We start from the raw sequence: 26995 nt of genomic DNA, 5'->3' as shown, positions 1-26995 counted from the left end.
ACTTTTCATTATCATGGGAACCTGCTGGAGTAATGGAGAGGTTCCACACTGCCAGCTCTGCAGCAGGCCCAGAGGGCCCGATGGGAGGGGAGGATGGAGGACTCCAGAACAGAGAGGTTTAAAGAGAAAAGAGAGGTGAGCTGGGAACAGCAGATATCTAATGTTTGTGTGGAAAAGAGATTTTACATATAAACTAGAGTCTTTGAGAAGAATAAGCAATAGGTAATAAAAAGTGAAGCAAATGAAAGAGACCTGTTAACTCCAAGAAAAACTAAATGTTTAAGAAAGGAAACGTATACTCAACAGTTCGGCAAGAAACATACTTAAATAATAATAATAATAATAATAATAATAATAATAATAATAATAAAGGCACCAACTACTGATTTAACAAAAACTCATATAACTGGGATATTGAAAAATGAACTAAATTCTTTTCTACCATAACTGGAAATCATGGTCTAAATTGATAAAGGAAGAAGAAAGGATTGTAAGACTATGTTTTTGTAACATTTTTGGCCATGTGAGGGGAGGCCTCTTCTTTTTAGATCCTAAATTGGTCAGATGGTTTTTGTTTTCTTTTTTTGGCTATTATTTCTTTTTCCTTTTTCCTTTTTTTTAAACAAAGCAATGAGTGAAAGGTTTAGAACTCTCAAGAGTCAAAGGTGTTTTTAACAAAGTTTTAAAAAACTTTATCTAATCTAATAAAAGAGAAACATGCAAATTGACCATACCTTCGCTATGCCCAAGCCACGCCCACCAGCCAATAAGAGCGACTCTATGCAAATTAACCCAACCAAGATGGCGGCCGCCAGCCATGGAGCTGGAGCAAGCAGGAGGCTTGGTTGCCCCGGCGATGGAGGAAGCCAAGCTTCCCACCTGCCCTGGCTGGCTGTGGCCTCCACTAAAGGCAACAAAGTTTCAATTATAGAAGATAAGTAAATCCCAGATACCTGCTTCCAGCTAGCCTCCACTGGGAGCTTGGGTGGCTGGGGGCCATGGCCAGCCTGCAAACCAGCCATCAGCCCCTCACCCAGGCTGGCCACACCATCATGGAGTGAGGGTCCCTGCTGGGGGTCTTGGCCAGCCTGCAAACAGCCATCAGCCCCTCACCCAGACTGGCCAGGTACCTCAGGGGGGACCCCACCCTGAAGGGGCTGTGGCCAGTCTGCAAACAGCCATCAGCCACTCACCCAGGCTGGCCAGGCACCCCAGCAGGATCCCCCTCTCTGAAGGAGGTGTGACCAACCTGAAAACGGCCCTCAGCCCCTCACCCAGGCTGGCCAGGCACTCCAGCAGGGACCCCCACCCTGAAGGGGGTGTGGCCAGTCTGAAAACAGCCCTCAGCCACTCACCCAGGCTGGCCAGGCACCCCAGCAGGATCCCCCTCTCTGAAGGAGGTGTGACCAACCTGAAAACGGCCCTCAGCCCCTCACCCAGGCTGGCCAGGAGCTCCAGCAGGGACCCCCACCCTGAAGGGGGTGTGGCCAGTCTGAAAACGGCCCTCAGCCCCTCACCCAGTCTGGCCAGGCACCCCAGCGGGATGCCAACCTGATCTGCAACACCCTTCAGGGCAAACCAGCCAGCCCCCACCCATGCACCAGGCATATAATAAAAGGGTAATATGCAAATTGACCCTAACAGCAGAATGACTGGGAATGACTGGTCACTATGACACACACTGACCACCAGGGGGTAGACGCTCAATGCAGGAGCTGCCCCCTGGTGATCAGTGTGCTCCCACAGGGGGAGCTCTGCTCAGCCACAAGCCAGGCTGACAGATGCCAGCACAGCAGTGATGGCGGGAACCTCTCCGGCCTCCTCAGCAGTGCTAAGGATGTCTGACTGCAGCTTAGGCCTGCTCCCCGCTGGCAAGTAGACATCTCCCGAGGGCTCCTGGGCTGCCAGAGGGATGTCTGACTGCCAGCTTAGGCCCAATCCCCCAGGGAGCGGGCCTAAGACAGCAGGTGGTCATCCCCTGAGGGGTCCCAGACTGCAAGAGGGCACAGGCCGGGCTGAGGGACCCCCCCCCCCCCAAGTGCACAAATTTGTGCTCCGGGCCTCTAGTATGAAGATAATATTAATCATCAAATATTACCTCTGCTGTTTCCTCAGCCTTCTGCTGGTGAAATTTTTCTTTTTTCTTCCCAGAGTCCAAACAGTGACAGATGCACCCTTCTGCTCACCCTGCCCTGTTCTTAGGAGGAATAAGTTCACATTCTAGATCATTCACACCCAAGCTCATGCTTGTGCTGCGTTTCCCTTTTCCCCTGAGGGTGAAGTTTCCTATTTCCCCTCAGGGTGAAGTGACCCAACTTTTTGGACTCAGCTTATCTCAGAGATACACTGAGCGGTAGCATATTTTGTTCTTAAATAGAAATATTGTAAAGTAGCAAGCATGAGTAAATCCTTATGAGACAGAGTTAGATTTCAAAGTATTGCAAAATATCTCACCTTGTAACTTATACAAATGATCTCATATAAGTTACAAGGGAAGGAAAGGGAAGGGAGGGGAGGGGAGGGGGGAGGGGGAGGAGAGGGGAAAGGGAAGGGGCTGAGTCTTGTGGCTCCATGTTCTAAAAATAAGAACACTGTGTCACTGGGACAGTTTATCAAGTCTGTCATTTTCCCAGATTAAGGAAAGATTGTCACAATGCAAATGGCCACAAGCCTTGGCAAGCAGGTGATGGATTTTCCAAAGTTCTCCTGGCATAGCATGTTATTTGAAAATAGGAAGATAGGTTCCAGATAAGACAGCTCAAAGATCTGAAAGTGGTTGCTGCCAGGGAACAGGGCTGGCAGGGGAGGGTGGTGAGAATGACTGCTTTTCATTATAATTTCAAGATATATGTCTATAATATTTTGTTCAACAATTAAGTGTTAGCTTTATAGAAGTAACATATAGGGGAGAGGAAATTATTAACAGAATCAGGGTTCTTGAGAAAGCAGGGGGTCCCCAGAGCACAGACAGCTCTCCCACTGTAACCTGAGGGAAGGTGTGCCCCTCTGCCCACTGGTAAAGGCAACTTTTTAGGTTGGGTTGTGGAGGGTTGAGGAAGCTCTCATCTGATGTCTTCCTTTTCTAGAAAACACTATTTCTTACATCTCACTCTCCTTTTTGGTGCTCTTTCCTGCCTATATTAGTATCTCTAGCTTCTGGGTCTTTGGGTGATGCCCTTGTTTCGTTTTCTTGTGCCCCCAATTGTTTCTTTTTCTCCCTAGCTCTTGAGTGATGGTATAGAATTTTAAGTTGACAGTTATTTCCCCTCAGCGCTTCGAAGACATGATTCTATTGTCCTCAAGCATCTATTACTGCTGATGAGAAGTCTGCATCCTTTGTAGGTAATCTGTTTTTTTCTCTGATAGTTTTACCCAAGATATGTCCAGGTGTGGATTTGTTTTTATTTATTCAGCTCAGAGCTCAGTGTGATTTTTACACTTGAAGACTCTCCCCTGGACTGTGGAGGTATCTCTGTGGCATGAATTCATGGTGGCCTCTGCTAGGGCCCACTGGGCTTTCTTGAACAACAGGTTCTATGTTAATTTCTTCATCCCCAGCTGTCACACAGATTGGATAGTGCCAACATCCTAGCCCCACACCAAGCCAAGTGCAGGGCCGGGGGCTCTGATTTCTCAAGTCTTTTTTCACCCATGCTTGAGGTGGGCGGCCTTCTCCATGTCGGCTCCTGCAGCTGGTGGGAGATATTCTGACTGTCCTGGGAGTTTGTGGTTCCCACCTGCCTACCCCAATGGGCTCACAGCCTTGACTTCTTTTCCTAAGGTGCTTTAAATTAACATCATCTGGTGTCCCTTCAGCCTGGTTAACAATAATGATAGCAGCAAAATTGACTAATATTTACTGAGAGCTTGTTATGCACCAGGCACTGTTCATGTACTTTCCTTATATGTATTCACTTATTTTAACCTCATAACAACTCTGTGAGGCACAGTTTCTATCTTCCCAATTAGAAAGTAAGTGGTGAGGCGGGACAAATCCAGTACAGGCATACCTCGTCTTATTGTGCTTCACTTTATTAAGCTTCACAGATGTTGCAGGGTTTTTGTTGTTGTTTTTTACAAATTGAAGACAAGGTCCTTCACCAGCAAAGAGATTATTACTCGCTTTGTTACTGTGGAACCGAACCTACTGTGTCTCTGAGGTGTGTCTGGTCTGGCTTCCAAGGTCACAGTCTTAACCTCTTTGCAGGTCCTGCCTTCTGCATTCCCCCCTGGGTTATAGATGGCTCTCAACCCCACAACTGCTGTGAGCTTCAGAGATTTCCTCTTTTGCTTTTGAGCTTGGCTATGTGTGTTTATTTGTAAATTTATATGTATAAAACCCTAATATGCAAATAGACCAAACGGTGGAACAACCAGTCGCTATGACATGCTCTGACCACCAGGGGGCACATGCAGAACATGGTGGACATTGGCAGTAGGTGGCAGAGTGCGGAACATGGCGGCCATTGGCTGTGACGGGATGGTGGAGCAGGTGAGCAGGGGCGCCAGACCAAGGCAGGGCGCTGGTTGCTGTCATCGGGGTGAGCCTCTGGTGGTTACTGAAAATTCTTTGCTCCCACGCCCTGTCATCCTGCCCAGCACTCGCACCTGCTGCCGGCACTGGCCCCACTCGCACCCACTCCCAGTGCCACCGCTCACACCTGCTGCTGGTGCCGTCAGTGGGTGCGAGCAGCGCTGCCAGCCCCAGTCACCCCTCAGGACTTCTCCACCACTCCTTGCTCCTAAGGGGCAATTGGGGCCAGCAGCTGCCTCTCGCATTCGCTGACAGCACCAGCCCCACTTGCACCTGCTGCTGGTGTTGGCCCCAATAGCTCCACGATGTCAACAGGTGTGAGTGGGGTCGGCGCCATCAGCGCGTGGGAGCAGCAGCAGTGGCGGGAGTGGGGCTGCCGGCAGACGCGACTGGCTGTGGTGGGAGGGGGCATGTGGAGGCGCAGAGGATGGACCTAAACCCACCCCCTGTGCCCACCGCATCCCAAGTTCCTTTCAAGGTGCACAAATTCGTGCACTGGGCCCCTAGTGCATGTATAAATGTCTGTGTTTCTAGATATAATACTCATTTTTATCCCCCATCTTCACCCCCGATTCTGATTTGTGACACTTCTGAATATTTCTTAGGACCACAGGCATTTTATATTCTTATTTTACCTTTAGTTTTAGAACTATATGGAATCCCATCATAAATCCTCAGACTGAAAAGGTCATTCAGCCCATTTCCCTGCTTATAGGCAGGATTACAGCTAAACTAAGGACAGCATTCTTTGTTTTTATGGCAGGGATTCAGCCTCACTCATTATTTTGCCCTAGTTTAAAACAAAACAAAAACCTCTTACTCTGATACACAGTCGTCTTTAATTTATTAAATAATTAGTTGTCTATATAGCAATAGACAAGATCCTCAGCTATTTGCTTAGACTTAGTTATTTCCTATTTGTCATGTCATTTTAATTTCTCTACTTACAGTACTTGGTATATGGATGTGAAATAGGAAGAAATGTCATGGGATTTATAAGTCTATTTGTTTCATGATTTGCCAATGTTTCCAGTAATGGTACAGTTTTAGCAAGGCATCCAGTTTGTTTGAAATTTATGCATTGCACACACACACATTTTGTTATTTGAAATCCTTGCTCCTTGTTGGTGCCAATTCCTATGCAGGAGAAAGCAGAGACCATTGTTGCCATTGCTGATGCCGATGCCCACTGATATGAGGTTCAGCTGTGGTCAGTAGGTAACTTCTGATCATGTCAGGCTGTGCCACAATGAGATTAATTAGAAACTAGTGACTCTGCCCTTGTTTTGCTTGTCTGGTAGCTCTTATCTGCACATAACACAGAACCCCCTACTAATTATGAATGCTGCTTATTTCCTGGGGAAAGGGCTCCAAAAGCTGTTTTCCACACACATAAACTAGAGTATTCTCCTCTTGTCTTAGGATCAGCCTGTCTTAAAAAGTATTTGGGGCTTTCCATATCAAAGGTGTTTGGAATTGGCCCTGGCAGCTATGGAATGGAAACTGAAACATTGTTTACCTCATTGTATAAAACTTGCTTTTATTCACAAGAGTATATAGCACTATTAGCAAGAAGAAGGGGAATAAACAGGGGAAAATGCGATGTGAATAAATCTGATGTGATGCCTGCCCTCTGGGAACTAACAAACAATGTGCTTCATGCTGGAGATGTGTTCTGTGAATTGTACCATCAAGGATCTTCTCCCTTAAAGAAATGATAATATGAATGCTCTTGTAAAGTACTTTGCGATTAATTTATTTTTAATATTTCTTTTGACAGATTTATTTAAAGCTAGGTAAATCTGCAATATTCTAGCTCTGAACAGAGAAGATATTGTTAAAACTTTGGTTTTGAAGGACCAAAGATTTAGAAATACTTGACTGGCTCTAGAGAACATCAGGTTGAAACGCTCTCCTGACCCTTAATTCTAAATGTTATTATAAAAGTTGTTTTAACTCAAAGCTTCTACGCAAAATAGAAATTCAAGAAAACAGCAATAGGAAAAAGTACTTAATGCATACATTATGATAAGATCTATATTTACCTCTCTGTCTATTTACACGTAGATGTTTCATTATTTAAGAAGACAAATATGACAGTTTTCTATTAATTTTTTTTCCATTTCAACGATTTGTTTTAATGTAATCTGTAGAACTTATAATTACATTGTGTTCTCAGACTTTAGTCTTGCCAGTTACTCTCCAAGGTGCTTTTATGTTGTTCTTCTTTATTCATTTGTAGAGTCGGGTGGTCCAGGGGTGACGGGTTTTCCCCCCAGGACCCTTGCCTCTTTAAAAGAGCTGTGTCTGGCCCTAACCAGTTTGGCTCAGTGGATAGAGCATCAGCCTGTGGACTCCAGGGTCCCAGGTTCGATTCTGGTCAAGGGCATATACCTTGGTTGCGGGCACATCCCCAGTAGGGAGTGTGCAGAAGGCAGCTGATCGATGTTTCTCTCTCATCGATGTCTCTAACTCTCTGTCCCTCTCCCTTCCTCTCTGTAAAAAATCAATAAAATCTATTTTAAAAAATAAAAGTAAAAATCATCATTCTCCCCTTAAAAAATAAATAAATAAAAATAAAAGAGCTGTGTCTGTGAGCTCATACACACAAATGTGGGAAGGTTCCCTCTCAGCTCTTAAACTCTCTGATGATTCAGACTTGCCTTATGATGTCATTAACTGGATGTTTCCCATGAATTCAATGACTCATGACAATGATGGACTTTCACATTCAGTAGGCAGCATGGCTTCCCCTCCCCTCATGTGGGAAGTGTCTGACTCCTTCCCTGTCACAATCTTTTTCCAGCTTTCAGTGAATTCTTGAAGGCCTCCCTCTTCTCAACCATCTTCACTCCTCCCACCTCTCTGCCAGACTTATATGCAAAATTTCCCACATGAAAACTAGCTATATTAACTATAACACTTCAGGGTATCCCAAAAAATGTATACACTAATAGCTTATAGCTCAATTTTGAAAATTAAATGTATTTTAATAAACACTGCCTTTGTAATGATTCAAAGTGTGTGTATACATTTTGAGGGGACCCTATATGTTTGTTTTATATAGTTGATGGACCATCCTTCATGTATGATGTTTATAGCAATTTCACAATTTCTATGTTTGATTATAATGTTCTAAAAAGCAATTCGTGGATCTTTTCTGGGCCACTTAACAGTAACTTTGCATAAAAACATGTATGTAACACCCTTAGTAAATATTTCTCTGTATAATTGCACATACCTACATGTGCATACATGGGGAGTACATCTAAAAGAATTTTCCAGGAGTCTAAAACACTTTTGATATTTTTTTAACTTTACAGGAATCTTTCTAAAATGCATTTTATACTTGGCTGCTTTCTAAATAGAGTATATTGAACATAAGCTAATCTTTTCTTAATTACTCAAGGTTATCAGCAACATCAGTGTGGCTGAGTGTTGTAATATAATGGTGCCTTCAAGAGTGACTGAGGTGGGTAAAGCTATCTGATCCTATAGTAAATGGCTAATGATGGCCATTCTTTTAAGGTTTCCTCATCTACCTCCTTTTAAAAGCTATTGTCAGTATATTTGATTTTAGGAATCCCTTGCTCATTTTTCACTGCTCAGTTATTATTTCTATCTGCTCCTGCCCAGAAAGTCAGATTATCACATTTGTTAATGTAAATAAGAACAAGGCTCTGAATAGAGACCTGTCCTACAAAATAAAGTGCATGGATGGTATGAAAGCCAGTTAGCTTCTTGAAGTTAGAAACCATATCTGATACAGTAGAAAGAGATCCTGGAAATAATTTAGTTTAGTCCTTTTAAATTACAGATGAGAGGATAGCTGTTGTAATTTGCCAACGGTCACACAATTACTTATTGTCCCAGTTAGATTGAGAATTTGGGTTCCTCACTCCCAGTTTAATGCTCAGCTTCCAGTCTATGTTTCACCATAGTTGCATGAATATGTGTCTGTATATATTTCAGAACATTAACACTTAAGTGTATATATAATAAAGGGGTGGGCAAAATTAAGTTTACAGTTGTAATACAAATAAATAACACAGTAATTAATAGTAATACAAGAATGAACTCTGTATTTCATGTACTCACAACTGTGTAATCCTACTTTTGCTCACCCCTGTTTGTTTATAAGTATACATTCACATGCTTATACACACACAGAGGCATTGGCTATTCAGTATTGACACTGATTGTGTGTGCTGTTTATTACAATATCTGGTGAGAACTCTAAACCTGGGGAGAGGGGAAAGTGCTAATTCAGAAAATGAAATGGGCAAAAGGAGATCTAGCCTAATTAGCCTCCAGTTTAGATCGCCAGGCACTGGATTTCCCCAGACCCACTATTAAGAGAGCAGCTCTGCCTGTGGGCATCTCTTAGCTAATGGAAAATTCTTTTAAGATTTTTTTCTGTATGCTTCATTCTGAAAAGTCTTCTCTGCTCTTTCTTCCAGTTCACTAATTCTCTCTTCGTTAAGTCTACTCTGCTCTTTAACTACCCACTGCGTTTTTTTATTTCACTGAGAGTACCTTTCATTTATAGAAATCCTATTTTTCTCTTTTAAATCTTTTCTGTTTTTTTGAAAATATCTTCTTCCTTTTTCATGTATATAGTTCTTTATTTCCTTAACAATTTTAAATCTACTTATTTTACAGTCTGTGTTTAATAATTCTATTGGCTGAAGTTCTTGGGCTCTCTGTTCTTTTTTGTGTGTCTGCTGGTTCTGGCTAATGATATGTGATCTTCTTGTGTATTTTGTAGTTTTGGATTATGAAGCCATGTTTGACAGGGATTCATTAGTGGCAATCTTGTGGCTGGGTTGAAAGCAAGTCTCTCCAAAGAGCTTTTACATTGGCTTTTGCCAGATGCCCTAGGTCAAAGCCAGGGCTATTTTTTCATGATTATCTCTTAGCTTTGGGGTTCTTGGACCAAAGAGTTAATAAAATTGAACCCCAAGTCCTCCTGAGAATAAATTTAAGACAGTCAATTCTAGAGTCTTGTTTTAACCTAAAGTCTGGGCTGAGACTTTATTAAGATTGAAACGTTAAAAGGGAACAGAGAATGTGACAACAGAGCTGGGACTGTGGCCAAGGTTGTGAATGGTCATGACCCAGAGATTCAGAATGGGCCATGAGAGGCATGTTTACATCTCTCTGACTTTCTTTCCTCTGCCACCAGGATATCCCTCTCTTCTGATTGCAGTTCTCCTATGGTGATTTTTTGTGTATTGCACTTCTGCACACTGGTTGAGGCCGAGATCTGTAGGAATCTTGGTTCATTGAGCTCTTTCCAAATTCCCCTAACTTGTGCAGGGTTGCACACTCTCACCCATGGCCTTGAAAGTTTATCATTCCTTCCCCCCAACCCCCAAATTTCATCTTTAATGAATCATTCCCTTTACCTTTGTGTGGAAAGGATGATACCATCTCTGTCCTGTCAAGGAACAAAAAACCAACAACAATAGTGTTGAACTGAGAGGAGCACCTGTGGTGGAGGAACCTATGGGGAACTGAGGGACCTCGTCTGCCTTCTAACCAGTGAATCCCATGGGCCTGCAGAGCATCTCTCTCACCTGGCCCTGTGCTCCTTCCTGGTGAGGGAATGTCTCAAGGCAGCATTTCCTGTCCCTAGAGATTGATTTCTGAGCAAGAAACCTTCAGTGTTGTGTTTGGAAAGGGCTTTTCTCACATTTCCACATCCCCTCATGCAGGTTTGTTTTCCCTTCAAAATATGTGCTTGGATGAGATTGAGCACAACAACGAGTCATTGTTAGAGGAGACGGTGCTATACTTAGAACTCTCAACTCTTTAAAATAGATGTGGCACACTACTGCTCCCAAAGGTCTGAAATGCTAGAAAGTGAGGTGGGAATGTGTAGAAAATAAAATATAAACACATGGCCAAAGATGCCTAGGAGGACAAAAGCTTAGGGATCTTTTGTTGATATAAATATGTAGTAGTTAAAAAAAAAATTGCCTAACTGTGTTCTGTGACACTGTGTTTGTCTCTGACATTCAGGCAGCTCATACAGGCTTTGTTCTGGTGATTTATACTATAAGCCTATAATAAAAATGCAGCCTCAAATCATGCAGCTGGGCACCATTCATTTTTCTTCCACAGACAGTTTCAGAACGTACAAAATTGCAGCAGACCTGTAAAAGCTGTTCCCTCACAGGAAATGCATGCCCGGCCATGGCAGCTGGCCCTCTTGAGTTTCTTCTTCTTTGTGGAGTCATTGGTGATGCTGTGGGGTTTCTAGATTTGGTTTATGAGTGCTAGAAAGGAGTTGGTTTATGAGTGCTAGAAAGGAAGTATGAAAATAATACTTCCTTCCCCTTTTGAGTCGGAACTAATTGAGAAATCAGATAGATGGAGATGAACCAATCAACTTTATTATCAATAATGGCTTGATTTAAAACTGCAACTTGATATATAGCAAATAGCTTCTAGCGCTTTCTACCTGAGTTGAACTCAGCTACCCAAAACTGTAAGCCTTCCACTTAGAAAAAGCTTATCACATGGCCAGAATAGACCAGCATATACCATCTCCGCGGGCATGCTGATCAGAAGGCGCTCATGCAGGCTTTGTTCTGATGATTTGTACTAGAGGCTATAATAAAAATGTTCAGCCAGAAGACACTGGCCACATGTTCTTTTTCCCAAAGTCACTAGTCAGAAAAGCCACTTCTCTTTGGGAAACAAGGCAATATGGAGTTGAGAGCAAAATCCAGCCACATGGAAACATGGAGGCAGGAGGATGGAGAATGCCCAGTTGTGCCCTTGAATACCAGTTTTATTGTGTCTGTGAGTAGAGGTGAGACCCCTTTTTTTTAATGGATTCTGTGGGATTCTTTCTCCACACCACAAGTATATACTTGTCCTCTGAGGCCATTGGTATAGGCCTTTCTTACTTGGTCACTTCGATATGTATTTTCAGCTTCACATTTAGTATGGGGGGAGGAGTTGGCTGTTCTCTCCACTGCAGCATCTTGGGGAATTTTTTTTCCTTAGCTCTTTAAAATCTTGGCAAAGTTAAGAAGTCATTTTGCCATTGGCATCCCAGAAATGACAAGCGTAGGCTTGGTGATATTGGCATAGTTAGTGTGATCAGGCTGGGCCCCTCTTTAGAGCATTCTGTTAGTTGCAGCAGAGGGTTCTTGCTACTGAGCTTTCATGTTTCCCAGCCTTCCACCACTGGTTGCATCCTTATTATAGGCCTGGTGTTGGGGCAAGGAGCATAAGTGAGAATCAAAAGATATGTTTCCTCAGGAGCCTTTAAAGTATTGTATTCCAGATTTTGATGCATGAATATCCTTTCACAAGTATAAAAGCAAGAAGCATAATCAATCAATCAGTCAATCAATTTGTCATGTTCTGCAGCTTTCTTAGGAGATGCAGACAGGCAGTAATATGTGATTATCAATGTCTTGAATTTTCAGTGATGTTTGCCAACTCATAGGCCACCCTAGTGAGCAAGGTCAGGGGCTCCGGCCCCAATTGATAGAAAAAACTGATGGCCTATTGATTTTCCCAAGAACACAGGGAGCTCAGGGCCTTTCTTTAAAAAAAAAGAAGAATTGCCTGGTTCCCGTTGTTAGCTTAAAGCACCAGACTGAATTTCCTTCTGCAATATGTGCTAATTGTTCATTTCCAACAAAACACAACAGGGAATTTTTCCTTTATAGCTGGTTGTAAACGTTCAAGATGCCTGTAGTCACTCATAACCTTTGTTTACTTAATCACACCAGTAAGCTCTCTTATCTATCTTCTTGCTTGTTCTCTTCCATTGCTACATATACGCAAAGAAGTGAAATATATATGAAAGCACTTCATAAACTCTCAAGTGGCACATAAATGGTATTTATTATGCCGAAACCGGTTTGGCTCAGTGGATAGAACGTCGGCCTGCGGACTGAAAGGTCCCAGGTTCGATTCCGGTCAAGGGCATGTACCTGGGTTGCGGGCACATCCCCAGTAGGAGATGTGCAGGAGGCAGCTGATCGATGTTTCTCTCTCATTGATGTTTCTAACTCTCTATCTCTCTCCCTTTCTCTCTGTAAAAAAAAATCAATAAAATATATTTTAAAAAAATGGTATTTATTATTATGATGAAAGTCATATTCTTCACTTTGCATCATTAAAAGATAAATCAAGCTATTTCCATTTCATAGTGACCAATAGGGTTGAACAGGGAGTGTTACTTGTGTAACACTCACCTGAAATAACTTAAAATGACACATATCACAACAGCATGAGTAACAATAATATGAAGTTCTCAGTCATAGAAGTCTTTCAAAGAAGCACATATTGAGAAATTACATGTACAGGGTAAGACAACAGAATGGAAGCATTAACAGAAAAAAAAAATAGACAGCTTTAGGGGAAAAAAAATTTGTGCACTCGGGGGTGGGGGGTCCCTCAGCCCAGCCTGTGCCCTCTCGCAGTCTGGGACCCCTCAGGGGATGACCACCTGCTGGCTTAGGCCTGCTCCCTGGGGGATTGGGCCTAAGCTGGCAATCAGACATCCCTCTGGCAGCCCAGAAGCCCTCGGGAGATGTCCACTTGCCAGCGGGGAGCAGGCCTAAGCTGCAGTTGGACATCCTTAGCGCTGCTGAGGAGGCGGGAGAGGCTCCCACCACCACCGCTGTACTGGCAGCCATCAGCCTGGCTTGTGGCTGAGCAGAGCTCCCAATGTGGGAACGCACTGACTACCAGGGGGCAGCTCCTGCATTGAGCATCTGCCCCCTCGTGGTCAGTGTGTCATAGTAACCAGTCATTCCCAGTCCTTCTGCTGTTAGGGTCAGTTTGCATATTACCCTTTTATTATATAGGATAGAGGCCTGCTGCATGGGTGGGGGCCGGCTGGTTTGCCCTGAAGGGTGTCCTGGATCAGGGTGGGGGTCCCACTGGGGTGCCTGGCCAGCCTGGGTGAGGGGCTGATGGCCTTTTTGCAGCTGGTCACACTCCCTTCAGGGTGGGGGTCCCCACTGGAGTGCCTGGCCAGCCTGGGTGAGGGGCTGAGGGCCGTTTTCAGGCTGGCCAAGCCCATTGGCAATGGAAGCTCCCAGCCTCTCCTTTTTTTCTTTTTTTTTTATTCTGGGATTTATTTACCTTCTATAATTGAAACTTCGTTGCCTTCAGTGGAGCTGAGAGCTGAGCTCCAGCTCCGTGGCCATGGCCAGCTGAAAGCAGGTATCTGGGGTTTATTTACCTTCTATAATTGCAACTTTGTTGCTTTTGAGTGGAGCTGAGGGCCGGTGGCAGGCTGGCTTCCTCCATCACTGGAGTAAGCAAACCTCCTGCTCACTTCATCTCCGTGACTGCTGGCCGCCATCTTGGTTGGGTTAATTTGCATTCAGTCGCTCTGATTGGCTGGTGGGCGTGGCTTAAGGCATAGCGAAAGTACAGTCAATTTGCGTGTTTGTCTTTTATTAGATTCCTATTAGATAGGTAAAATTCAAGATAGGTTTTTCTGAAGAAGAAATTCTGCCTCAAAATCTCAAGAGCAGTTTCTGCCCTAGTTTCCAGCTTGCCACATAGACTTCAGACTTGACAGACTCCACAATCATGTAAGCTGATTTCTTGAAATAAATTGTATGTGTTTGTGGGGGGCGGAGTGGGGGGCGGGGAAGGTAGGTTTTTCTTCCTAAACATCTGTGTCCTGATAGACTCTTTCAAAGGCTGTCCTCGAGACATTCCTGGGACTGATGAACATAGTAGGAGTACTTTCAACAGATGACATGTGTCTCTAGGAATTTGCTTTTAACATTCATAGGCCTTGTCCCACCAAATTCACTATCCATACCGATAGTGAGTACCTAGCCAGCATTTCTTAGAGGTCCTCTGGTTCAAGCCAGTTGCTTCTGATCTTTTATATAAAGATGAAAGCTCTTATTTGGGGTCATTAGAGCTTTTCACTAATGAAATTAATGTTCTTATCTTTCATTGATTATTCTTGAATATGAAATAGTTTGTCGTTCCCTTAAATCTCTCCAAGTATAGAGCCCTATTAGTGAATTTTAGGATTGGTTAGGAAAGACTTGGCAATCTAAAATGAAATTTAGATTTGTATGGTTTAGCCTTTTTAATATTAATATACTTTTCTTAAAAACTGTAAACAAGAGAAAAACAAATGTTCCAAGTTAACAATCCTGATCCCATCCCAAAGTTTTATTCAAAAAGTATTCAAAAGAACTGATTTTTCTAAAAACTCTATCCCCATGTCTGCTTCATGCCTTCATACATCTCTTCTCCACAGACGCTAGTGGAATTTCAAAAGTAACTGCTGTCTTAGAAAGCAGGAAGTCATAGATATGTGGGGCAACAGTGAGATGGAGGTGAAAATTGACTTAGTTAACTATAACTGACAACTTGTTAGAAGGTCATTTCTTTCACTTGAGAACGCGGGCTTTTGTCAGCCACAGGCAAGCAGACAATGTTATCCGGGAAAATTTTGCTTCCCTAAAAAATGGAAAATGCAATAATACAAGCTTCCTGAGACACTAAGAAATGTGATCTCTATTCCACTGGAGATAACACACTAATGATCACAAAAGATGTTGTTATCATTTAATGGGGAAATATTATGTTGACATAGTGCATACTTTTAGCATCTGTTGTGCCTTACTTTGGATTGTAAATCCGGACTGATGGATCTGTGGAGCTGTTTAGACCTTTCCACATTGGATTCCCTTATCTCCTAGAAAAGCTTGATTATGAAATATTTGATTGAGATAGGCATCTTGCATTTAATAACACTTCCAGTCTGTTGAGTAATTTTATTTAATTCACAGAACAACTCTGAAAAATAAGGTTTTTTTTACCTAACAGATAAAGAAATTGAGGCCAAGAGAGGTTAGGTAATTTGTGCAAGGTCACACAGCTAATAAGCAATAGAGATGAGATTTCAACTCAGGTCTTTCTGACTCAGTTTTGTCTCAGTTTGTTCATCAGTAGAGGTCTTCTTGGAGATCAGGTTAATTGCCAGTGAGTAATGCCAGATTAGTAACTGTTGGGAATGTTGTGGGAAAAAGGAATAGAGACCAGTTAACCTGCACACCCAATCTTGTTTTTTACTGGCTGCCAGCAACTCAAACTTTTTTATCTAACTTTGCTAACTGGTTGAGTGTGAGGCTCCTCAAATGAATGCTATAGTAGTTGGGCCATTGGCCTCCAACCCCAAAGTGAAGTCTGAGCAAATCAGACAGTGTCATGTGAGAACTCTTTCCACCTAGCACAGAGGCAGGCCAAGCGCTGCTAAGGTCAAGGGCTTTTCATTTTTCCTTCAAGCCCAGAGATGAATGTCAGATCTTAGTATTCCAATGGTCCCTGGAAAAGCAAGAGAGATTGCTCCAGTGCCGCAGGCCAAACTGGTCTAGGCTGCCTTCCCCAGGAGGTAGGCAGAGGCAGGAGGAGAATGGAATCCCAAATGAGAAGAATGGGTCTCTGATACTTAAGAGCAAGAAAATATTCTTGCCCTTGATCCTGATTAGCCTGGGTAGTGGAAATGGTGCAAGAGGACTGGGAATGGAGAGGAGCACTGGAGCTCAAGGACAGCTGGAACAACACTCTTCTTTTGAACACACATTGTTTCCTATGAGATGGATATTTATCTTTTTCTCCATTGTGAAAAAGGGATTTAAACAAGAGAACATATAACATTCTCTTTCTCCTTTTCCCTAGGCAGTGCCCATGTTTAGGCATAAAGAGTATACATATTTATGTGGGTATATTTATGTAAATATCTAATATTTCCATAAAACCAGTAACTTTTAATGGAAAATTCCACTTTAGAAAAATTAACTGACCAGTTTTAGCAAGCTTAATTATCATAGCTCAAGAGTATTTGTATTTGTTTTGGCTGGTGAATAAAGAGCTCAGTGGTGAAAAGGGATGTGGGGGGTGAGGAAATGGGGGAACACTTTTCTCTACCATAATGAAAATTTATCTGTGTGGCAACTTTTGCTTTGAATATGAATCAGAGGGAGTGCATGCTTTGAGACATATTTATGGTTAACAGTAAGATAAAGGCCCGTTTTACTGCCTTATTTTTACTTAGTAAATCTTAATTACCTTCTCTTCATAAATTAAGGCATTTATCATGTTATATCTCAGTCATCAAATTTGTCATATGTAGCATTAGTTTCACAGAATAATTCCTTTTGGGCTTTTTGTAAAACATCAACTTATAGTCTTTGTTTTAATGCTCCAGAGGAATTGCTGACTGGATTTTCAGTGAGCACAGTTGTCTTGTCATATTGTCAGTTTTTAAAGGAGGTACTGATACCAGTTGGACTAACTCTGGGTGTGATAGCTCACCATTTGAGGGTAAAATAGGAAGGGGAGAGAAATGGTGTGAATTACAGACTATTTTGAAAGACATGCAGTTTTATTTCTTTGAAGTACATCACAAACTATTTCCTGTTACAGGTCCCAGAGACTGGCTTTAGTGAATAGATTTATTTAATTAGTAGAATTTGACATACCGTATTTTTCTGTGTATAAGACGCCCCCCACTTTTCCAATCCAAAATTAAGAAATCAATATTTTAAACATAAAACAGAACACATTTTTATTTAATAATTACCGCAGGTAATGTTTACATACCAGTACTATGATTTATGCAGCACATCACTTTATTCAGCCTCTGTTGCATCACTGCTTTCTTCTTCATCACTATTAGTTCCAGACATATCAATTTCTTCAACTTCTGTTGTAATGCTGCTGTCCTCTGAGTCACTGTCTTTATATGTGAGATCATCCTCATAAACTGGTGGCATTTTCTGAGCTAACTTTGTTTGTGTTTTCATGGCCAACCCTTTTTTCCTCATGAAATTGAAGCACCATTTTGCCTTGCCTATAAAATCGACAATGTTCATTTTGTTGCAAACATTCTTGCCTGACATTGAATAAGCTTGGTTGACACACATAAGCCACTCTGGTGCTGCTCCATAATCCAAGTCTTAAGCCTCTGCTCCAAGTTTGTTCATTTTGCTGGTTTTCCTCTTAAGGATTTCCTCTTTTTTGGCATCTTAAGGAGTTGTTCTTCCTGTTTTCTCCACTGTCTGATCATACATTCAGTGGGAGGAAGCCCAAATTGTTTCTCTACAGCTCTATTCCATCTTCTTTTGCATAGCTCGGTGGTTCTCAACCTTCCTAATGCTGTGACCCTTTAATACAGTTCCTCATGTTGTGGTGACCCCCAACCATAAAATTATTTTCGTTGCTACTTCATAACTGTAATTTTGCTACTGTTATGAATCGTAATGTAAATATCTGATATGAAGGATGTATTTTCATTGTTACAGATTGAACATAATTAAAGCATAGTGATTAATCACAAAAACAATATGTAATTATATATGTGTTTTCCGATGGTCTTAGGCGACCCCTGTGAAAGGGTCCTTCAACCTCCAAAGGGGTCGCAACCCACAGGTTGAGAACTGCTGGCATAGCTGATTACATTCAGTTTGAATTTTACAGAGTAAGACAATCGCTTCCCAGTACTTATCTTTTGATATCTTTATGGGCTCAGAATGCTCTGGTCCCTGTTGCATCTGCGCACTCTCCACCTCCACCTCCAGTTTCTAGTTCCCAGGTTACCTGGCTTCTGACTGGTAAGGCCAAGAGCAGGATCTGATGAAAGACTGAAGGTGGGAGGAAAGCAGCTACAGGGTCTTTCTCCTCTCCTCTTCTCCTCTGACAACATCTCGGGTAGTGGGTGGGCCTCTACCAGGGCTCCAGCTAGTAGATGACAAATCTACCATGTGTCCAGTGTCCTCTAAGTGCCCCGTCCTCAGCCCTGGGGTAGGACTGGCTTCCTTCTGTTGAGAATCTCCTAAGTGGCCTTCCTGTGCCCTCTGACGTCTCATCTCTTCTTTCACCAGGGTAAAGTCTCTGCATTAAATGTGTCCTATTTTACATACTAAGTGGTTTCTTTTTCCTGACACATATATTTTATAGAACAATTTTGCTTTCATTTCATAGCTTATGAATGTTGATAAAGGGAATGTTAAATTATCCATTACCTCAGTTAATCAGATGTAGATAATGGGGCAAAGAATAATAAGATAAAATGACTGCCCTCAGGGAGCTCAGTCTGGCTGGGGAGATAGTGCTTAGCAGAGTACGTGGGAGCTGAGGAGGACTAGACTAGGGTAGTGGTGGGACATCCACCCTCATATCCTTTTGCTGACCAGGATCTGCCCAGTCTGTCTCTGTAGTCATGAAATTTATTGACTGTCTCATCTCCTGCCTCTACCTATTAGACCTTCCTTATCTTCTGATTAAATAAAAGAACTGGCCTCTTTCTGTATGCTTGAAGTCATTTACTTATTTGATAAGGCATTTCATGAGTGTATGTGTCTAGGGATTTCAGAAGTCTAGCAATAAAACATTCCCTGCTAATGGAGAAAGCCTGTAGGTCCACACATTATCAAACCTTCACATGCTAGACACTGTATGTTGAGTGTTCTGCAAAGTTAAAAGAACACAGTGTTTGCCCTCTAGGTGCTCACCATCTGAAAACAAACCTATAGAGATAGAAACTGGCAAGAAAAAATGTTAGAAACAATATCTACCTTAACTTTTCTCCAGTAGGGTTTGGTTTGTGTTGCTGCTCCGGAGTTATGGCCAGGTGTTAGTAGTCTTGAAAGCTAACACTAGAACTCTTTATTCTTTGAAGATTTAAGATGGAATGTACTAGCCTGAGTTCTGGGGCTCTTACTTCCTGGCTCTGCCTCTTATTATAAGTGTCATTTTGGCCAAATGACTTAATCTGTATGATTCCTATCACTATCTGTAAGATGAGGATTATAATAGTGTCTGCCCTAGGATTGCTCTGAGGATTAAATGGCAAAAGGTATGTGATGTGCATAGCACACCTGCTGACACAGTGCAGTGCATGAGCATGATAAATACTCATGCACTGCACTGTTTCTGCAGCCAGAGCGAAGTCTCCTAAGGCTCAGCTGAGAAAGGTGTGTTGTGTGAGTTCCAAGGTTCATTGCTTTCCTTCCACATGAAGGCTGCTGTGGCTAATCCCGAGATCCTTTGTAGTCACCTTATTTCAATTGCAAAGACAATGCTGGACCATGCTTTCTTTAGGACAAGTTAGTCTTGAGTTTTCAAGTCACCTCTTTAATCACATCAAACATGATTGGTTGTTGCTTCAGGACACTTCCTGAAACAAGTTTGAGACAGGTAAGACCTTTGTGGCAGGTAATACCTTAGAGAAGATTCAGGTATCGCTGCCTCTCTGAAAACTTCTGTTAATATCCATCACCTCCCTCCTCATGTGAGTTTCACATCTATTAATTGAGCACCACTATTTTTTAGTTCTGTATTGGACTTCAGGGATACAGGATGAACAGACAGTTCCCATTCTCATGAAACTTAGTGTAATGGAAATATATGTAAACAAGTTCAATGGACCCTGATGCAAACACAAACGGAAAGGTGTGGAAGGTCAGAGCGGTACCTGGGAAGAATATAAGGAAAGTTTCAGAGGTTTGGTGACATCTCAGTAGATCTTGAATGGATTAAGAATAGGGAGGGTCAGCAGGTCAGCATGGTTTGTACAGGGGAACTGGACCATATGTGAGGGTGTGTAGGGGTGTGATTGGGGATGAAATTGAAGATGCAGGCAGGACCATGTAAGAGCTTGGCCTTTCTCATGTAGACATTGGGGGCTGTTGAGTGATTTTAGGCAACAGAATGCTATAAGATTTGCATTTTAGCAGAATCATCCTTGTGTGGATGGTGAACTTGAGAAGGATGTTAGAGATGTTGGCAAGTTCCTGTCCCCACTGCAGATTTATTAAGGCCAGTGACAGAGCCCTATTTACTTCTGTATCCTTGAAGCCTAATACTTTTTAGACATTTAAGAACTGTTGTAGAATAAAAACAGCCCAAGTTGAATTTCCCAATTCTGCATCCTATCCTCAGAACATGCTGACCTAGACCTCCATCTGTCATAAGCAGCTTGACTAAGATCATAATAAATTATTTTTGGTTGGCATTCTTTTAACTGGCACTCTCTATTTACTAGCCCCTCTGTGCAACTGTAGTGTGGTGATGATTGATGCTTATAATTCTGACCCTGAAGTACTTCAAGCCTTCTAAATCATCAAAAGCAGATTAAAGTATAGTCAATATCACTGCAATGTTTGTGTGTTTTACTGCATTCTTATTCTTTGGAAATTAATGGTTTATCATGTGCCTGTCTGCTCAGTTGCTTGTAGGCACAGCAGGAGTCCATGATCACCCCAACTCTGCTCTCTCTCCTAGTACCTGCCAGGCACAGAGAGTTTATTGGCAATGTATGCCTAGAAATAGGCCAGCAAAATAAATCCAGGTTTTCTTCTTTCCTGGGAGGAAGCAGGTTGGCCCCAAAGGGGCAGATTGGACAGAGATGAGAGAGGAAGCAGTAGTTGGAAATATAGTGGGAGTGGAGTGCTAAGGCAAGAACTGGTACAGAGCGAGACAGGCAGTTTACAAGCAAGCCCACGCTAGGGCCTGAGGCAGGGACATCAGCTTCGCAGTCTTGTGTGCCTTGACCGGCATCATCAGGCCTGAACTTGGCAGCAGTGTCTACCAGTTATATTTGTATTACAGTAGCAACTGTTCAGTAAAATGCCAAACAGCAAGTGAAAGCATCAATAATTAGAGCATCCTGTTTCCCACACTCACACATCTTCTCGTGAAACCATTATTAGTGCCGAGCTGGCAATATGATTTGGCCCAGAATGCAGAACTCCAAATAGAGGCTATGAGATGGCTGACTCCATTCTGTTACCTGGCTTCCGGGGGGAAAGGCACGTGGTGGTGTTACCAGGAGGGAGATTGGCTGTTGGGATTATCTTTTGGGGGTTGTATATTGCAGTAAGTAGAGATGTACAGGTTTGTTTTTCAAATCTGTGTTTGATCAAGTTATGCCTTTGTCAGGGAGCCTCACTCATTGTCCAAGCCTGGAGAGGCAGTCCCCAAAACACAGGGATTGTTTGTCATCTTCTAGGCAAGGGCACAGGTGGACTTTAGAGCAAGCTTTACCATTAGCCAACTCGGTGATTTTGGGGGAGTCTCTTAGTATCTCTGGGTTTTACTTTTTCTTTTTCTGAAATATTGGAATAATGTAAGTTCCTTCTTTACAAGGTTGCTGTGAGGCTGGGATACTATATTGGATGTGAAAATGCTGAACTGGGAAGCCCTATATGCGTAAGAGTATACTACAGATACTAAAGCACATGATAAATATTCTAATAAAAATAGAAATGTTTCATCAGCAAGCACAGTATCCTCAAAGATTTCCCCAAAGTACAGTGGGGAAAGTGAACTAAAATTGAATTCCTACTGCAGAGTAGATGTTCTGGCTGTTACTCTAGTCTAGCCACTCCACAAGCTCACATGAAATCTCTGTTTCAGAGATGAGGAAATAGCTTCTAGTCACAGCAGTATATCCACATAGCACAGGTGGGATGTGGGCCTGGCTCCAGAACTTAGTGCTCCTTCTCCTTCTCTCTAGTTGTCTGTCTTACTCCATCCCTCCCTCCTCCAAAGTTCTTAAAAGCTGTTCATGGCCTTTGGGGCCAGGGAGTTGCCATTTCTTGGACATCCACACCTGTAGGTGGGGCAGGGCGGATCCAGAGGCCCTGAGCTCCAGGAGCCCCTGGGGGACCAGCAGTTCGGAGAGAGTCAGGGTATAGGGCACACTCAGAGTTGGCAGATCTGGACTGGAGGCAGGTGTGCCCCTTTCCCAGACCTTGAGGAAATGGCTGTAGCCCTGTAGTTTCCGGAAGTTCATCTGTCAAAGTGTGTTTCAATCTCATGCAGGTTGTTTGGTGAGCTGCTTCTTGGGTCCTTCTCCCAGGAATCAGTGCGTCCCGTGCATTCTGACTACCTCCTTGCTCTGCTTGCAGAGGGAGTGAGGTTAAATTTATCCCATGTAGTAACCACTCTGCTGAGCTTTTCTGGGACCCTCCTGTTGACTTTGATGCCAGATGTAGAGGAAAGGATCCCCAAGGTGGCAGCTCATTACCTGCCCAGTGGAACCCACCGCCGCATGCATTTTCTTTCTTTTTTTTCTTTTTTTAAAAATTATTTTATTGATTTTTTTTTTACAGAGAGGAAGGGAGAGGGATAGAGAGTTAGAAACATCGATGAGAGAGAAACATCAATCAGCTGCCTCCTGCACACTCCCTGCTGGGGATGTGCCCGCAACCAAGGTACATGCCCTTGACCGGAATCAAACCTGGGACCCTTGAGTCCGCAGGCTGACGCTCTATCCACTGAGCCAAACCAGTTAGGGCTGCATTTTCTTTTATATATAAAGTTTTCACGGTTCCAGACTAACAGAGTCAGCTTATGAAGTGGAGCTGCCCACACAGAGAACCAGAGAGAATGCCTGTTGAAGGGCCACATTGAATATTCAGGGAGGATGTCAGTGTGTGGGAGAAGCATTTGTTCAGACTGGATCTGAGAGGAGCTGTGTGTCGTGTTTCCATAGGTTCTCAACAGGAGGTGTGTAGAGGCGGCAGTGATGACAGGCCTGGCACTGAACTGCCACATAAACAAGAAGTCCTTGTTTGACAGGAAGCACTACTTCTATGCAGACCTCCCTGTAAGTATGCTTTGTGATCGCCCTCTGTAAGTTATCAGAGCTGGGGGGGTTGGAGCTGGGGAGGAGGGCTGTGCCTCACATGTTTCCCATCAGAGGTCTGTCCATCGCAGCAGGAAGGTCTGCCCGACCTGATGAAGACAGGTGCCCCCCGATGTTTACTAGATTGGATGCAATTGTCCTGATTGCTGACTCCTTGCTTAGCCTCATGCTTCTGGTGGCTCGCTCATAATTGAACGGGGAGTGGAGAAGCCAGTCTTCCCAGGTTCAGCCCAGCCGTGGTGTTTGGCGCTAATTGCCTGTTATGACAAAAGCTAACTCGGGCTGATGCAACGGTAAATGCAGTAAATGTGTACTGTAGTTCTGTAGACACAGCGAGAGCTTCCCTCTTTCAAGTTGAAGTTCCCAATAATAGGACCGTCACCTCTGGAGACATTTCTGTCATCTCACAAGGAGCAAGTAAGTGGACGACAGAAAGCAGAACCATGCGCCTGAAGCCTAGGCTCACAACAGGAATTGGCTGAGCAGTAAAGCCAATGTTAACCTGCTTTTTCCTTAAAATTAGAAAGTGTTTTTCTTTTAGAGAAGCCAGTTTTTTTTATAACATTGAACAGAACCCAAACTGCAGTGTTGAATGGGTTTCCCCAAATCATGTTTATTTGATCGGAGCCTCTGATACTAAGTATGGCCCTTCTTCAGATTTAAAAAAAAAACACACACACAAAAAATGGGGGTGAGGATATTGCTCCCCATTCTCCTTGAACTGGAGACTGGGGTGAGCTGGTTTTTAGTGCGTGAGAACAGGAGAATTAAATTAAAAATACAGCTAGAACCTGAATTCTCCAGCTGCTGCTTGGACCCTCTGGCTGCAGCCTTTTAGCAGATCCTCCTCTTTCAGAGGATGGAGAGCATGAACTGACATTTTTACATCTTTTTTTAAGAGTGATAATCAGTTTGGTTAAGGTGGGAGACTTAGCACTAGGGGACTAAAATGAGAAGTTCTGATTATTTGTGTCTCTTTATTCTTTCTGGCCCAGGCAGCTCAGATGATCCAGAGTTAGTCTTGTCAAATATTACATGGACATACTCTTAAAAAAATTTATTATTTATCTGAATAAGCAGTTTATTTAAATTATTCTAATTTGAATTTAAGCATCCTGTATTTTATTTGGCAGCCCTACTCAGAGTTTAATTTTTATAAATTGAGACTTCCTTACTTCCTTTTTGCACAGAGAATGAGTTGGCCTAAAGCAGTGATTCTGAAAGTGTGGTTCCCTGGACCACTAGCATCAGCATTTCTTAGGAACTTGTTAGAAATATAAATTCTCAGGTACCATCCCAAACCTGCAGAGTCAGAAACTCTTCAGGTGGAGCTAGTCTATGTTTTGACCAGTCTGCCAGTTGATTCTGAAGCAGTTCAAGTTTGGAAAATGCTGGCTGGGTGGCTAGGAGCAGACTGTGGAGCCCGACCATCCAAGTTCAAATCCTGACATTGATGCTTACTAGCTCGGTGACTTGGGGCAAGGCCCTTAATCCCTCCTGGGCCCTGTACCTCTTGCTAGGATTGTTGTGAAGATCAAGAGGTGTACCTTACTGAGCACACAGTGTCAGGGACCCCAGCAAGCTGAAGCAGGTGCTTCAGCTGTTACTCTCTGTTCTTCTCCAGTTCTCCCTATTGACCTGCCGTCTCTTTAGCACAGTGGTTCTCAACCTTGATTGCACATTAGAATCACCTTGGAATCTTTTTAAAATCCTGATTTCTGGGCCTCATCCTCCGGAAATTCTGTTTCTTTGTTACTAATGTTGTGGACCCACCCATAACAAAGAAACAGAATTTCCAGAGGGTGAGGCCCAGAATTCAGGATTTTAAAAAGATTCCCAGGTGATTCTAATGTGCAGCCAAGGTTGAGAACCACTGCCTTAGAGGCCTCTGACAGTGAGATTATTGTTATTCCCCCAAATGGTACTTCAGTAGGGAAGATAGGATTCGGGTTGTTTATTGCACCATTATTTGGGGCAGGGGATGTCCAGGGAGGGTAAATGGGGATAGGAAAGCCAGAAGAGGCCAGGCTAAATTATGGCTGCAAGGCATAAGGTAATTTTTCTTCTCCTTTTTATTTTTCCTTTTTTTGTTTTGTTTTGTTTTGTTTTGTTGTGTTTTTAGTTAAGCCTTTACTTTTGTGACCTTAGAAGGAATAGTGAACTGGACCCAGCTTTTACTTGTGGACTGGTGACTATGTAACCCCTGTTTGTGTGCAGGCAGGCTACCAAATTACCCAGCAGAGGCTCCCGATCGCTGTGAAGGGCAGCTTGGCGTACAGCGTCTGTGTGGGGAAGAAGCGGAGTCAGGTGATCAACAAGACAGTGAGGATCAAGCAGATCCAGCTGGAGCAAGACAGTGGCAAGAGCCTTCACGATGACCTGCGGTCCCAGACGCTCATTGACTTGAACAGGGCGGGTAGGCTTAGAGATTCTCCATTACTTTTCCTCACAGCCTCTCTTCTCCCCTCCAGTTTCCCCAAACAAATTGAGGACGCAGGCCCAGAAACCGGACAGGTGGAGATCAGAATATCCACATTGGTACTGGCACAGGTGATCAGAGAACTGTGATTACTCTTGGGCTTTTTAACAATCCACCCCTAACACGAGACAAACGGAGCCGCCTCGTCAGACTCAACAGCTTGATATCTTAAGCCGACTTTAAAAGAAATGATTCAAAGTTAAAGATGAAAAAGTGAGGGAAAAGAGAGAAGCAATTCTGAGGCTAGGACCCACTTTGAGAGTCCTTCAGTGATGCATGGTTTTCCAAAAATTTCAGCCTAATTTATCTGCTGATCAGATTGGAGAGCTCAGTCAGGCTGACTCTGCCTCTCGTTGGTAGGAGTTGGCCTTCTGGAAGTGGTCCTGGAGCCCGATATGTCCTGTGGAGAAGAGGCAGCAACAGCTGTCAGGGAGCTGCAGCTGATACTTCAAGCCCTGGGGACCAGCCAGGCAAACATGGCAGGTACAAGCTCACAAGCAGTGTCCCTTCTTCTATACCTCCTCCCTTTCTGCTTCTCGGGTCTCTGCACTTAAGTTTTATTCTCTGCATCAGCTGCTTTGAGGTGGTTTACATCCTTCTTTCAGCTTTTTACATTCCTAATTGTTTTGGGGTTTGTTTTTTTTTTAGAATTTTCCTTGGATTCTTTTCTGAGCCCCCTAAACACACTAACAACAAGGGTACAGAGGCCCTGGGCCCAACCATGTGAGATTAGGAGTCACAAGAGTAGATGCTCTGTCTGGCTTCATGCATCAGAATGTTGTGAGGGTTGATGAAATAATGTGTTTGGATGGTTTCACCTTTCTCAGTGAGAAGACACTGTTTATCCAGAATAACTCAGTTTGTGAGAGCTGTGTGGGTGGCACTTCTTTGTTAGTTGATGCCTTTCCTTTTGGTCTTTCTTTTCCTGCTTCTGGAGAATTTTCATCCATGTGCAGCTGAAGCCAAATTATATAAACTATAAGCCAAGGTTATGATTTCTCTAAACTTTTACTTTGAGGTAAAATCTTTAATTCAATAGAAATTAAGGTAAACAAGAAAACCCACTTGTATCCTTGGGACCAAACAAACTCTGCATTTTAAGTATTTGTACATTTGACATTAGATTATAAGTTCCTGTCAAGTTCAGTTTCTTCATGGCTTGCTCCCTTGGCCCCTTCCTCGTGCTGCTTTGCTGGCCCGGAAGTCCCTGAAAGCTAGTCTCTCCCGTGGTTTTCTTCCTATTTTCTGTTCCCAGAGGCTTTTTAAAAATCTTCTGCCACCCACAGAGCACTCCCTTACAGAGTGGAGAGGGGATACAGTT

At 43.1% G+C, this 26995-nt stretch overlaps 1 protein-coding gene across 1 annotated transcript in view; it reads left to right on the top strand.

Annotated features, from left to right (window-relative positions):
• GATB (glutamyl-tRNA amidotransferase subunit B) overlaps positions 1-26995 on the top strand; it is a 79902-nt gene that overhangs the window by 3566 nt on the left and 49341 nt on the right. The window contains exons 3-5 of the mRNA XM_036313920.1: positions 23043-23156; positions 25413-25611; positions 26035-26157. Of these exons, the coding sequence (XP_036169813.1) occupies positions 23043-23156; positions 25413-25611; positions 26035-26157 (436 nt within the window). The remainder of the gene's footprint in view (positions 1-23042; positions 23157-25412; positions 25612-26034; positions 26158-26995) is intronic.

Source organism: Myotis myotis, unplaced genomic scaffold (assembly GCF_014108235.1).
Source record: "Myotis myotis isolate mMyoMyo1 unplaced genomic scaffold, mMyoMyo1.p scaffold_m19_p_6, whole genome shotgun sequence".
NCBI lineage: Eukaryota > Metazoa > Chordata > Mammalia > Chiroptera > Vespertilionidae > Myotis > Myotis myotis.
The sequence above is the reverse complement of the archived record's forward strand: the minus strand, read 5'-3'. Positions and strand labels throughout refer to the sequence as shown.